At 42.2% G+C, this 13,966-nt stretch overlaps 1 protein-coding gene across 1 annotated transcript; it reads left to right on the top strand.

Moving 5' to 3' along the window:
• Window positions 1-6,594: 6,594 nt before the first annotated feature.
• On the top strand, window positions 6,595-12,490 carry LOC310789310 (N-acetylneuraminate-9-phosphate synthase-like). The gene is made up of 6 exons (XM_083650924.1): window positions 6,595-6,741; window positions 6,865-7,080; window positions 7,270-7,369; window positions 9,904-10,058; window positions 11,333-11,599; window positions 12,280-12,490. The coding sequence occupies exons 1-6, from the start codon at window positions 6,610-6,612 to the stop codon at window positions 12,463-12,465; spliced, it is 1,056 nt and encodes a 351-aa protein (XP_083507050.1). The 5' UTR covers window positions 6,595-6,609; the 3' UTR covers window positions 12,466-12,490.
• Window positions 12,491-13,966: the final 1,476 nt, after the last annotated feature.

The raw sequence follows: 13,966 nt of genomic DNA, 5'->3' as shown, positions 1-13,966 counted from the left end.
AACCACAGTTTCAGACCCATCAATGAAGCTGCACGACATCACAAGCAGGAACTTAAGGAGAAAGTGGAGCTCTTTAGTAAAGTTAAAGGACCCATCAATGAAGCTGAACGACATCACAAGCAGGAACTTAAGGAGAAAGTGGAGCTCTTTAGTAAAGTTAAAGGACCCGTCAATGAAACGGAATGGCATCACAAGGAGGAACTTAAGGAGAAAGTGGAGCTCTTTAAAGTTAAAGGATCCATCAATGAAACTGAACGGCAGGGACTTCAGAAATCACTGAAGCTCTTAAAGGAGAAAGTGGAGCTCTTGAATAAAGTTAAAGAAAACTGTGATCAAACAGCAGAACACGTTAAGGACCAGGCCCGACACACAGAGAGGCAGATTAATGAGGAGTTTAAGAAGCTTCAGCAGTTTCTCCAAAAGGAAGAGGAGGCCAGGTTGGCTGCACTGATGGAGGAAAAGGAGCGGAAGAGTCTGGTGATGAGGGAGAAGATTGAAGGTCTGAGCAGAGACATAGCAGCTCTTTCATCCGGAGTCCCCCTGGACCCCCTGCCAAAGGACCCACAACTGGTCTCAGGAGCTCTGATAGATGAGGCCAAACACGTGGGCAACCTGCGCTTCAACGTTTGGTGCAAGATGAAGGAGATGTTCTCCAAAACTGCTGCCCAGCATCACAAGGAGGAACTTAAGGAGAAATTGGAGCTCTTTAGTAAAGTTAAAGGATCCATCAATGAAACTGAACGGCAGGAACTTCAGGAATCACTGAAGCTCTTAAAGGAGAAAGTGGAGCTGTTGAATAAAGTTAAAGGAAACTGTGATCAAACAGCAGAACACGTTAAGGACCAGGCCCGACACACAGAGAGGCAGATTAATGAGGAGTTTAAGAAGCTTCAGCAGTTTCTCCAAAAGGAAGAGGAGGCCAGGTTGGCTGCACTGATGGAGGAAAAGGAGCGGAAGAGTCTGGTGATGAGGGAGAAGATTGAAGGTCTGAGCAGAGACATATCAAATTTGCACAAAGGTCCAGGCCCATGCCAAACTTCGTTGACGCGAATTTGGTGCCAATAGTCCTGATGGTGGCGCTACAGCGACCGTCTAAAGTTTAAAATTTTGAAAATTCATAACAAATCAGGCCTATGTGCTACGACTTTGCAACTTTCAACGAAATGTGGGCCCAAGTGAGGAGAATCTTTTGTACACTGCAACCTATGGCCAATTATCAAGTCTAAAGACTGCAAAACTGCAAAAACTGTCAAACTAATTAAACCCTACTCCCACATTTTTTCTTCAAACGACACCAAACTTAAGCATCTGCATCGTTAGACTGTCCTACACAAAAGTTTCAAACAGATTTTCGATTGATCAAAAATTTAGCCCACAGTGCATCAAAATGTTGAATGTATAGCCTAAAGAGCATCTTAATAGGTTGTATTTGTGATGTCATCAGTCACGCGAGCAATTGTGATGCAATCAGTGATGTCACTCGAGCGTGATGTAATCAGTGATGTCATAAATACTTCCTGGCTCACCCTATATAAGTGGAAGCAGTGTGTGTTTTTACACGCAAGCATCCAGTCCCATAAAACACCACCAGCAAGTATCCAGTCTGTCCATAAGAGGAAAAAGCAGCTCCTGCTGGTATATCAGTTGTGTGACCCCACAGACCTGCAGCGTATAGGACCGAAGAGATACAAACTCCCCAGGTGGCTATTAATCGCTCAGCCTCCCTCTCCATCTAACATCAACTCCACCAGTACCTCATCCACTCTACAACAGTGAGGCAAGTAACTACTACTTTTGTTTGTGAATATACTGATTCCTACTTGTATTGTTGTGAGATGCCTCGCAACAAAAAACGGAATCAGATGATGAAAAAGCTACATGCTGCAAAGAAACCTGAACCTGCTTTGAATCCCTTAGTTTTAGCTATGCAATGTTGTAAGCAGACTGGATGGCATGCAGCAGAAGCAGATGATAGAACGCTCATCCATAAGAGACTTGAGACTTGACTTGGACTTGTGACCAAAGACGTGAGACTTGACTTGGAGTATAGCTAAAAGACTTCAGCCTTGACTTGGGGACTCTAGCTCAAAGCCTTGAGACTTGCCCGGCCACGTCCCATTGCTGTGCAGCAGCTATAATTGTTTATTTATGTTTGTTTATTGTTTATTTGCACAAAGAAAATGAATAACAACAGATAGTACCTTAGAAAGTATCTTAATAAGCTATTATTAAGCTATACCTATTAGTAAGCTATTAGCTAACTAGTAAGTGCTTATTAAGCTAGCCTACTTTGAATGGTAACACACAAAGACTGTCATTGGTAACAGACGATAAATGGCGGTCAACTTATCCATAACCTTCGGATATGGAGAATACTTAGCCTACCTGTCCACTCGTCTGCATGTTTGAGCTACAACTTGCGCTGTGCCTTGCCAAAATCAAATTGCCTCCAATGCGAAGCAGCTGCTTATGCGAGCTGCAGGGCTAGCTCAGTGAGCTGCAAGGCAGGCGAACTCGCGTAGCGTGCATGATGCCTAGTGGATTAAGATCCTACTTGATATCTTTGAGTTTTGCTATAAGTTGTACCATGTTCATGAGAATCACACACCTGTGGCATTCTCAATCCTCCCATAGGACATGGATGAAAGGCCAGGGGGTCTCTGATTTCGGATATTGATGTGTCCAACTGCTGCTATGTCACAGCTATCAGAGGTACTGGTTTGGCTCTCTGGTGTAACTCCAGCTATAATGCCCATAACATGGAATGTGTTGTGGCCATCAATGGTTCTGATGTTATGGTCCAATAAGTGGGCGGGCGGTGTGTGTGCCACGATTGTGATGTCACGATTGTAAGGTATCAGTGATGTCATCAGTGATGTCACTTGAGCAATTGTGATGTCATCAGTGATGTCACTCGAGCAATTGTGATGTCATCAGTGATGTAATAAATCCTTCTGTGGTGTTTTATGGCAGTTGGCATCCTTTATGTTGCATTACCGCCTGGCTGAGGCTTTATAAGTGGTTGGAGAAAAGTAGGGAGAAGAGCACAAGTGGTAGGCTACATCATCTCCAGAGTAAGTGTTTATTGTTTATTTATGTTTGTTTATTGTTTATTTGCACAAAGAAAATGAATAACAGATAGTACAAGTATCTTAATAAGCTATTATTAAGCTATACCTATTATAGGAAAGTGCTTATTAAGCTAGCCTACTTTGAATGGTAACAGACAATGACTGTCATTGGTAACAGACAATAAATGGCGGTCAACTTACCCATAACCTTCGGATATGGAGACTTACCTGTCCACTCGTCTGCATGTTTGAGCTACAACTTGCGCTGTGCCTTGCCGAAATCAAATTGCCTCCAATGCGAGACTCGTGAATGACATGACTATGAAGTTATGGTTTGCGATGACTGTCTGAGGGAACAAGATGTGCATGAAAACTCACCCTTTTCCACTATTAGAACATATTAGCCACACTTACATTTTTAATGTTTTGTTTTGTTATGTTACAGTATGTTTGTAGGTAGAGCTTTTCCCTAGCCCCACCCCTTTCCTGACCACACCCCCTCCCACCTCCCACATACACTCCCCCCCGATACACCTGTCCATGCCCCCTACCCACCTCTCGAATCCAGACTCTTTACTGACCTTCCTATCCCTATCAACGGACTCTTTTCCCTAGCCCCGCCCCCTCCATTGAGCCGACCCGGATCAGATCCACTCCAAAATGTAATGGATTCTTCCTTGGCCCACGCTAGACCCTTCTACCAAGTTTCATGAAAATCGGCCCAGTAGTTTTGCCGTAATCCTCCTGCTAACAGACAAACGGTCAGACAAACGGCACCGAAAACATCACCTCCTTTGTGGAGACAATGCCAATTTTGAGAATGTTCCACTACTGGGATTTTCTGGGATTTTCAGTATGTTAAATTGGAAGGTTTCAAGAGCTGAATACAACACAAATAATTTCTGTTGCAATTTGTTTAAGGTTGTGTCATTTTTTCTCACAGATTCCCTAGACTAAGTTGGGACAGTAGACCCTTCTCCCGGGGTCTTTTTTGTCGAAAAGGCAGGGTTAACACAGGTGCAAGCAAAACACTAATGAGGGCTTCACATTTCCACCATTAGAATTTGGAAACCCTCATTAGTGTTTTGCTTGCACCTGTGTTTATTAGACAATTATTTGTTCATGATTGTAAAGCCACAGCACAGTGAAGAGGATATTAATGTGAAGATTAGCCTCTTCATTTTGCTCTCAGAGTGCATCAGATTCATGCATTTTACTTTAAAATGTACAACATTTCTTTGTCCAGCACAGCACCCCCTAGAAACCCCCCAGTCAGACTAATATTTTTATCCTGCTGGTGCCACCCCTGTTGGCAAAGCCTTGAATCGCCTATGAGTGAGTGAGAAACGGAATCTGAGAAACTGAATAATGACATAATAACAGTATACTCCTAATGTTAATTTAGAATGAGATATTCCTCTAAATGGCTAAAAAACATCCAAACATCCAAAAAAGTAAATTTTTCACAGTCCCTCCCTTGCAGCACCCCCTACTTAAAAACAGTTCCAGTGTCCCTGGTGGTGACTGGTCAGCCATTCATTTTTCCATAGACATTTTGTAAAATGCCTTTAAAAATTGTATTTGCTTGGTCAAACAAAGTGATTCAGTTATATTTAGAATCAGCATTTTACTTGGACAATTCTTTTTTTTAGTTTTTATCTTGTTTTCCCCGTTCTTGTGTCCGAGTGTAATGTTCGGGGGGGGGGGGGGGGGGGGGGGGGGGAGGGATGGGTAGGGGGGCCCCTGGGAGCTTCAGTGCCCAGGGGCCCCTGGGGGTGTCTGAGGGAACAAGATGTGCATGAAAACTCACCCTTTTCCACTATTAGAACATATTAGCCACACTTACATTTTTAATGTTTTGTTTTGTTATGTTACAGTATGTTTGTAGGTAGAGCTTTTCCCTAGCCCCACCCCTTTCCTGACCACACCCCCTCCCACCTCCCACATACACTCCCCCCCGATACACCTGTCCATGCCCCCTACCCACCTCTCGAATCCAGACTCTTTACTGACCTTCCTATCCCTATCAACGGACTCTTTTCCCTAGCCCCGCCCCCTCCATTGAGCCGACCCGGATCAGATCCACTCCAAAATGTAATGGATTCTTCCTTGGCCCACGCTAGACCCTTCTACCAAGTTTCATGAAAATCGGCCCAGTAGTTTTGCCGTAATCCTCCTGCTAACAGACAAACGGTCAGACAAACGGCACCGAAAACATCACCTCCTTTGTGGAGACAATGCCAATTTTGAGAATGTTCCACTACTGGGATTTTCTGGGATTTTCAGTATGTTAAATTGGAAGGTTTCAAGAGCTGAATACAACACAAATAATTTCTGTTGCAATTTGTTTAAGGTTGTGTCATTTTTTCTCACAGATTCCCTAGACTAAGTTGGGACAGTAGACCCTTCTCCCGGGGTCTTTTTTGTCGAAAAGGCAGGGTTAACACAGGTGCAAGCAAAACACTAATGAGGGCTTCACATTTCCACGATTAGAATTTGGAAACCCTCATTAGTGTTTTGCTTGCACCTGTGTTTATTAGACAATTATTTGTTCATGATTGTAAAGCCACAGCACAGTGAAGAGGATATTAATGTGAAGATTAGCCTCTTCATTTTGCTCTCAGAGTGCATCAGATTCATGCATTTTACTTTAAAATGTACAACATTTCTTTGTCCAGCACAGCACCCCCTAGAAACCCCCCAGTCAGACTAATATTTTTATCCTGCTGGTGCCACCCCTGTTGGCAAAGCCTTGAATCGCCTATGAGTGAGTGAGAAACGGAATCTGAGAAACTGAATAATGACATAATAACAGTATACTCCTAATGTTAATTTAGAATGAGATATTCCTCTAAATGGCTAAAAAACATCCAAACATCCAAAAAAGTAAATTTTTCACAGTCCCTCCCTTGCAGCACCCCCTACTTAAAAACAGTTCCAGTGTCCCTGGTGGTGACTGGTCAGCCATTCATTTTTCCATAGACATTTTGTAAAATGCCTTTAAAAATTGTATTTGCTTGGTCAAACAAAGTGATTCAGTTATATTTAGAATCAGCATTTTACTTGGACAATTCTTTTTTTTAGTTTTTATCTTGTTTTCCCCGTTCTTGTGTCCGAGTGTAATGTTCGGGGGGGGGGGGGGGGGGGGGGGGGGGAGGGATGGGTAGGGGGGGCCCTGGGAGCTTCAGTGCCCAGGGGCCCCTGGGGGTGTTAATCTGGCTCTGCGGGTCCTACATGTAAAACCTGTTAAGTGCAGTGCTCCGCCATGTGATGACAATCTTCCAACACTAGATTGTGTGTATGTGTGTGTGTGTGTGTGTGTGTGTGTGTGTGTGTGTGTGTGTGTGTGTGTGTGTGGGTGAGGCTGTATAAAAACGGAGCGGTGACATGACTCAAGCCTCTTCCACCTGTGACATTCCACCTGTGACATCTCCAGTTTCATCTCCACATCTCCATCTCCATTTAACCCCACCAGGTCTTGAGACTTTTGCACCAACTCTCTTATTTCACTCGGCACTTCACGTCCTACATCACCAGGATGCCTCTGCAATTTGAACTGTGTCCTGGTAGAATGATTGGCGGCTCCCACCCGTGCTTCATTATTGCTGAAATTGGACAGAACCACCAAGGAGACATTGAGATTGCCAAGAAAATGATCAAGATGGCAAAGGTAAGCTGGTGGAGGGGAGAGAGAGGTGTCTGTTTAGAAGCTATACCAGTGCTGTTGTTTCACCACCTTTTCCTCACCTCTCCTATCTGATCCTCTCCTCTCATGTGTTCTGTATCATCTCAGGACTGTGGTGCTGACTGTGCCAAGTTCCAGAAGAGTGAACTGGAGCACAAGTTCAGCAGGCGAGCCCTGGAGCGGCCCTACAACTCCAAACACTCCTGGGGGAAATCCTACGGGGACCACAAGCGCCATTTGGAGTTCAGCCATGAGCAGTACAGGGAGATGCAAAAGTATGCAAATGAGATTGGCATTTCCCTCACTGCCTCTGGGATGGACGAGGTAAGACAGATTTTTTATTTTTTATTTTTTTTAAGCAAGAAAGAATACTTCATTGCATTCTTCTAAAAGATTCATGGAAGAGCAATACTATATATACAGTGTGTATATATATATGTGTGTGTGTGTGTGTGTGTGTGTGTGTGTGTGTGTGTGTGTGTGTGTGTGTGTGTTATTCCATAATTCCCACAGATGGCCATGGAGTTTCTCGATGAGCTCGATGTGCCTTTCTTCAAAGTTGCCTCCTGTGATGCCAACAACTTCCCCTATCTTGAGAGAACTGCAAAAAAAGGTATGAGGCACCATGTATCAATGCTTCAATCATTATTCCATTCTTTATGAAAGTTACATCGTTTTTTTCCTTTGGAAAATGAATAATTTCTTAATCCTCTTGGAGGAAATTTCAAAAATATATTCTGTAGAAGTATCCCAACCAATAGTCCTATTTTTTTAGTGCATTGATTCTACTTTACTCTACAATTAGGGCACAAACTATTTGACAACACATATAGGAGTATAAAAGTAGCTGAACTTACCTTCAGTTACAGCTGGAAAAGTATTGTGTCGTTTGAAATAATCAAAAATGCGAAACTGCTTCTGAGAGTTTTTGTTCTCCTGAAAACAATTGAGACCAGACGGCAGACTAAATACGGAGTCTTGGGTTCGGTGATGCTTGGGTGCATAGACACACCCACTCTAGGCGTGGTGAGTAAAGTAGGCGAGGTGAGGAGTAGGCAGTGTTGAGGAGTAGTGAACTACATGTAGTTTAACTACATATAGTTGAACCACTCAAACTACAATTTTGGGAAATAAAATGGAAGCAATGAATATGTATATATATATATATATACCTATATATATATATATATATATATATATATATATATATATATATATATATATATATATATATATATATATATACCTATATATATATATATATATATATATATATATATATATATATATATATATATATATATATATATATATATGTTTCTTACCCTAACCTTAATCATTCCTAGTCAACTCATTACTGCTTATTTGTCTGACAAAACAAAACCAAGAAGAACACAGATTTGTTTGCAATAAAAATATAGCATTGAATTTATTGGGTGACAATAAACTCAATTGAGAGTTTTTGCTGGCATTGTGCTTTTTTGTAGGCTATTATATTTGATTTCATATGTACCTTCACATTGTTAATTTAATGTTTTTTTCCTTTGTTCTTTTTTTTACAAAGTATTTTGAACCAGTGGTGGAAATGTGGGGAACGGGTGGGAACGGAGTTAGAGTAAACATTGAGAGGGAACAGTAATAACAAGAGGGGAACGGCATTCCTCCTCAGGTTCCCCTTCAAAATGGCTTGCAATGCAGTGGAGAGCAGAGCAGAGCAGTAGAGAGCAGAGCAGTGGACAGCAGAGCAGAGCAGCAGAGAGCAGAACAGAGCAGTGGACAGCAGAGCAGTAGCGAGCAGAGCAGAGCAGTAGAGAGCAGAGCAGTGGAGAGCAGAGCAGTGGACAGCTCAGTTAGTTCAAGAACTCACTCCGGAAAGCCGACACAACATGACAATACCAAAAAAGGTGTTCTGTTGACTCAGATTCTGCACAACAAAAACGACACTCATCTGTCTGAGCAATACCCCAAATCTTTAACATTTTTCTAGTTGATAAAAATTATGAACTTATTTTGAACTAAAAAGATATTAGAAATGTGTGTTGTTTTATATAATAACTTGAACACTAAATTCCACGGTATGGCACAATCAAAAGTGTCCTCTAATCCAATCGGATTAAAGGAGGGGCAAAAACAAACAAAACAAAACAAGGGATGGCTGAAGTAACTAAACTAAAAGTAACTAATGGTGAAGAGGTGGGTCTCGAGGGTTGTTTTGAAAGTGTCCACCATGAGCTTTGAGGGATGCCCTAAGCTGTAACTAAAAGAAAAATGAAGTGTCCGGTAGGTCATAGCTGCCTTTAAGGTCCTGAAATGATTTGAGACCATCATTGTTGTAAATGTCACCCAATGTACACCCAATACATGGATGCCTTTCCTTTCCCAGTGTGAAAACATTGCCTATGCCCAATAAGTAATAATAATAATTTATTACAATAACTTCTGTCATAATGATGTTGAAAACTTGGCACGCAAATTCAGTACAACCTATAGGCTATGACAAAGTCCCTGCATCTAATATCGTTCACCGCTGCTGCCTGCTTAGTCACTATTTTTTTTTTACTTTTTATTGACAGATTATCAAATATTTGCATTGTGTATCCAGACATTGCATATATGAACTCTCAGGATTACCTATACATTGCCGTTTACTCTTGATATACTGTCATAGAATTTTGTTTTGAAAAGAATATATATCAAGAAAAGAAAAGACAAAACCACAACAGCCATCCAAAAAAGTAAAATCTAATGGGTGTTATATATTGAACCCAGTATTCCCATCTTGAGGTAAATTGTTCTAATCTATCGTTGACAAATGCAGTTAGTTTTTCCATCTTGTAGATATCCATCGTAATATTCATCCATTCTTTCAAATTAGGGCTTTGTCACAAAATTTCTAATGACTGACAAGATATTAAATAATGACAAGTGGACTTTTGATAACATACAGTGGGTGTCCAACTTTGAACACGACACAAGTGTTTTTATCGAACAGAAGTTTGCAGCGTTTTCTTTCTTCTTCCTTTGGTGGCCCCCATTTTGAAAACACCTTTGCTTCTTCTCTCTCTCTGTTGGCTCCTTCTATTTCTCCTCTTCCTGCTCTCTATCTGCCCCCTCCTTTCTTTCTTTCTTTCCGTCTGTCTGGGGCAGGCCGTCCCATGGTGGTGTCCAGCGGGATGCAGTCCATGGAGACGATGCGTCGGGTCTACCAGATGGTGAAGCAGCACAACCAGAACTTCACCATCCTGCAGTGTACCAGCACCTATCCCCTGGACCCTGAGCATGTCAACCTCAAAGTTATCACGGTGAGATGAATAGAATTGAATAGAATGTGTCACCTGCAAAAGTGAGGGGCTTGGGATCACCTGAACCGCTTCAACTGACTCCTCTAAATGTGGAGGAGCAGTTAGCTTAACTCCAAAGTCGCACCAGATCACTGAGCTCCTCACCTCCTCACATGATCGCCTTCTTCCATATGACCATTATGAGGGCTGCAAAAAGACTACCAATAAATCAAGCTGTGTGGCTCAGCTGTGTGTGAATGGGTGAATGTAGGCCAGTAAAGTGCTTTGGATAAAAACACTATATATATCAAATGCAAACCAATCCAGTCCAGTCTCTTCACCATTCACCAACACAGTCCAACACATTGCCGCTGCCCCTAACCAGTGGTCAATCTCACTATTTTTCTTTTTTACCTTTATTTAACCAGATAAAAAGCATTGAGATAGAACTCTCTTTTACAATGCTGACCTGGCCAAGAAGGCACCAACAACTATATGTCAGGGCATGACAAAGACAGTATTTACAGTCCAAACACACTGCTTGCTAGCAGAGCTCGCAAAGGTAGTGAGCACACTCACCAAATAAGAATAAAAATTCAGGTGCACGGCACAAAAGTAATAGTCAATAAACAAGGAACGCCAGCACGCAATGAATGTCCTTTCAAGGTTTTATTCCGTCATCGAGACCTTACAACGGACGTTTCAGCCAACAGGTCTTCTTCAGCATTGTGATGCATAAGGCAGAAATCACAATTATATACAGGTAGCATCCGGAAACACAATCAATTAAGCCAACAAATTAAGCAAAACGTTTATTTCCAAATACACCACGAAACAGTACTATAGGAAACAAATACAACTATTATTACATAGAAGATATGTGAAACATAAAGCAGATGCTTTGGAAGCTCTTAATGCTGCATATGAAGTAGTAAGCTCCATACAAGCAGAAAAAAGGCCCGTGCTTCCCCGTTTTTTTCTGCTTGTATGGAGCTTACTACTTCATATGCAGCATTAAGAGCTTCCAAAGCATCCAAAGCATCTGCTTTATGTTTCACATATCTTATATCAGTTTGGAGGCCTGGCTTCAGTTCTCAGCAGTTCTCACTATGGCCTATGATAAATTGGGTTCTAATAAATGGGTTATTCCTTGGCCCCTGCTATGCTAACTTCCACCAAGTTTCATAAAAATCGGAACAATCCAACGGACGGATAGACCGCACCGAAAACACACACCACAGACAAGCAATAGTGAGCAATAGTTTATTTTTTACCCACTCTCTCTTCTCCCAAAGGAATACCAGAGGGAATTCCCGGACATCCCCATCGGATATTCTGGACACGAGCGGGGAATCTACATATCGGTGGCCGCTGTGGCGATGGGGGCAAAGGTCGTGGAGCGCCACGTAACTTTGGACAAGACCTGGAAGGGAAATGACCACGAGGCGTCCCTGGAGCCCGCGGAGCTGGCTGAGCTGGTCCGATCCATCCGGCTGGTGGAGACCGCGATGGGAACGCCCACCAAGCTGATGCTACCCTGTGAGAAGACCTGCCATGACAAGGTGGGTCCACTTTAGTATTTCATTACATTTTGTGTTACTATATCAAACGGTCCCCCGGCGCCTGCCCACATTTTCCCAGCCGGTCGGGCAAGAGAGCAGGGATGATCTAGTTTTGTAGGCCAATTAACCCAGAAGTGATGCACTGCTTCCCTTGTCGGGCAGTCAATGGGATTTCTGAGTGGAGTTATCAGTTAGCCTCCACAGTCCCTTCCAGTCATAATATATTAATTATATGATTCATATTAAAGCAACTCGGAGCAAGATTTTCGATTGTTATTAAACAGTCTAAATTTAACATTGACGCCTCACATCTTACCTATAATAGTAGATGAGACCAAAGCCGAGTGAATGGACGAGTGCTGTCTTGATGATTATAGAGTCTGTGTGCAGGCCGGGCAGATCCGGAAGTGAAACAAAACGGTTTACGGCAGCCACTTCGGCCATAACCACAAAATTACTTCCAAACAAACTATTAGAATATAACGAGAGAGGTTCGCGAGAGTAGAAAGCCCCTTGAAGTAGCGAGGAAAGCTGTTTTGGGTCTGTTGCTATGGCCGTAAACCGTTTCGCTCTGCCTAGCAACGGTTTACAGCTGCCATAAACCATTTCGCTCTGCCAAACAAATATTAGTTATTAAACCATCTGTGGTTTTGGTTCTCTCTTCTCCATTTCTTTTCCAGCTGGGCAAGTCAGTGGTTGCCAAGGTGGCCATCACCAAAGGCTCAGTGCTGAGCCTGGACATGTTTGCGGTGAAGGTGGGCGAGCCGAGGGGCATCGCTCCAGAAGAGATGCATCACCTGGTGGGCAAGAAGGTCTGTGTGGACGTGGAGGAAGACGACAGCATCACAGCTGCCATGATAGAATAAGGGTCTGCCATGAGGGTTGGGCGAGAGACGCAGCCAGAGAGTGAGAGAGAGAGACAGTGGAGGCACAGCAGCAACACACACACACACATACACACACACACACACACACACACACATACAAGACCACATGCGCACATACACAGTATGGGAGGATTGAATTTGTTTTACTGTTACTTTAATTTAATGTTTTCATAATTTAATTGATGGTTAATCTGTTGTTATATATACTTTGGCAATATTGTTTAGTGAACTGTCATGCTAATAAAGCCCCTTCAATTGAAATTGAGTCTTTTTCAAGGACGCAATGAGTAAAGCACAAGCTATATAAAAATGCATTACAAACATTCCAGTGCAAAAAATATATGAAATCACATGAAAATCACAGGTTCAGACAAACAACAAGACTACGAGAAGCATTGTGCAATCCCCACAAAATCCCTGGACGTCTCCATAGATTTCCTGCCTCACTGTTCTATGTGGTGTGTGTGTGTGTGTGTGTGTGTGTGTGTGTGTGTGTGTGTGTGAGATACCATACAGCAGTGGTTCTCAAACTCTTTCACCTCAAGGACCCCTACACTAACACAAATTAGACCACGGTCTCCCATCTGATAAGATTTTCAGCTTTTAGATGTTTTTAGATGTGTCTGAAACCCATGAAGAAAATAGTCTGTCATGTTGTTACTTATGGATCAATCTGAGGCCTGTACTACGTAGCTAGATTAATGCTTTATCTGAGTAAGTTTGAGTTTGAACCTGGTTTAGCCTTACAACAAAGCAAGTTAAGTTCTAACCTAGTTCAATCACCATGGCAACCTACGCTGCAAAGCTAACCTGGTCCCGACCAGGTTAGCTTCAGAGGATAAGATCAAAATCCATGACAGTCCCATATAATCGGCTCTCTGGAGTCACTCACCATCACTCACCATTCATATAAGATCGCCATATGAAAAATAGATTGCAGTCAACTGAGAATAGAACAAGAAAAACATTTGTGGCTCTGTAGGCTACATAATTAAATTAAGCCTACTTACCACTTTATGCCTTAACAGCTGAACGATGCATGGAGAAATATGATCACTATTAATCACCGCAGCGCATATCATAAACGGAGCCTCAAATGGAGTGAGGGTGATATTCTCCTACATGCCAGAAAAGCCTATACATATAATATATATATAGGATAAATATGGGATAGCCCCAATACTAAATATGCAGGCTACTCTTGCATGTTTCAGCTGGAACTGTGTCCTGTAGGCTGTATGCCAATATATGAGCAAAAATAGGCTAGTTTTTATCAATGAAAACTATGCCCGCATCGTCTCAATTCAGTTCAGCAGTTTTCTCTTTTATATTAGGCTATCATTATTTTATATATGAATTATTCGATCAGTGCAACCACACACATAATGAGTGATAGAGATCATTATTCATTGAGCATGCGTTTCTAAATCGATGGTCTAAATAGGCTTACAGATTGTGGAAATTTATAGACTGAGATTAC

This window comes from Poromitra crassiceps (assembly GCF_964638095.1).
Source record: "Poromitra crassiceps genome assembly, chromosome: 14".
Taxonomy (NCBI): Eukaryota; Metazoa; Chordata; class Actinopteri; order Beryciformes; family Melamphaidae; genus Poromitra; species Poromitra crassiceps.
This window is presented reverse-complemented; position numbering and strand designations above follow the sequence as displayed.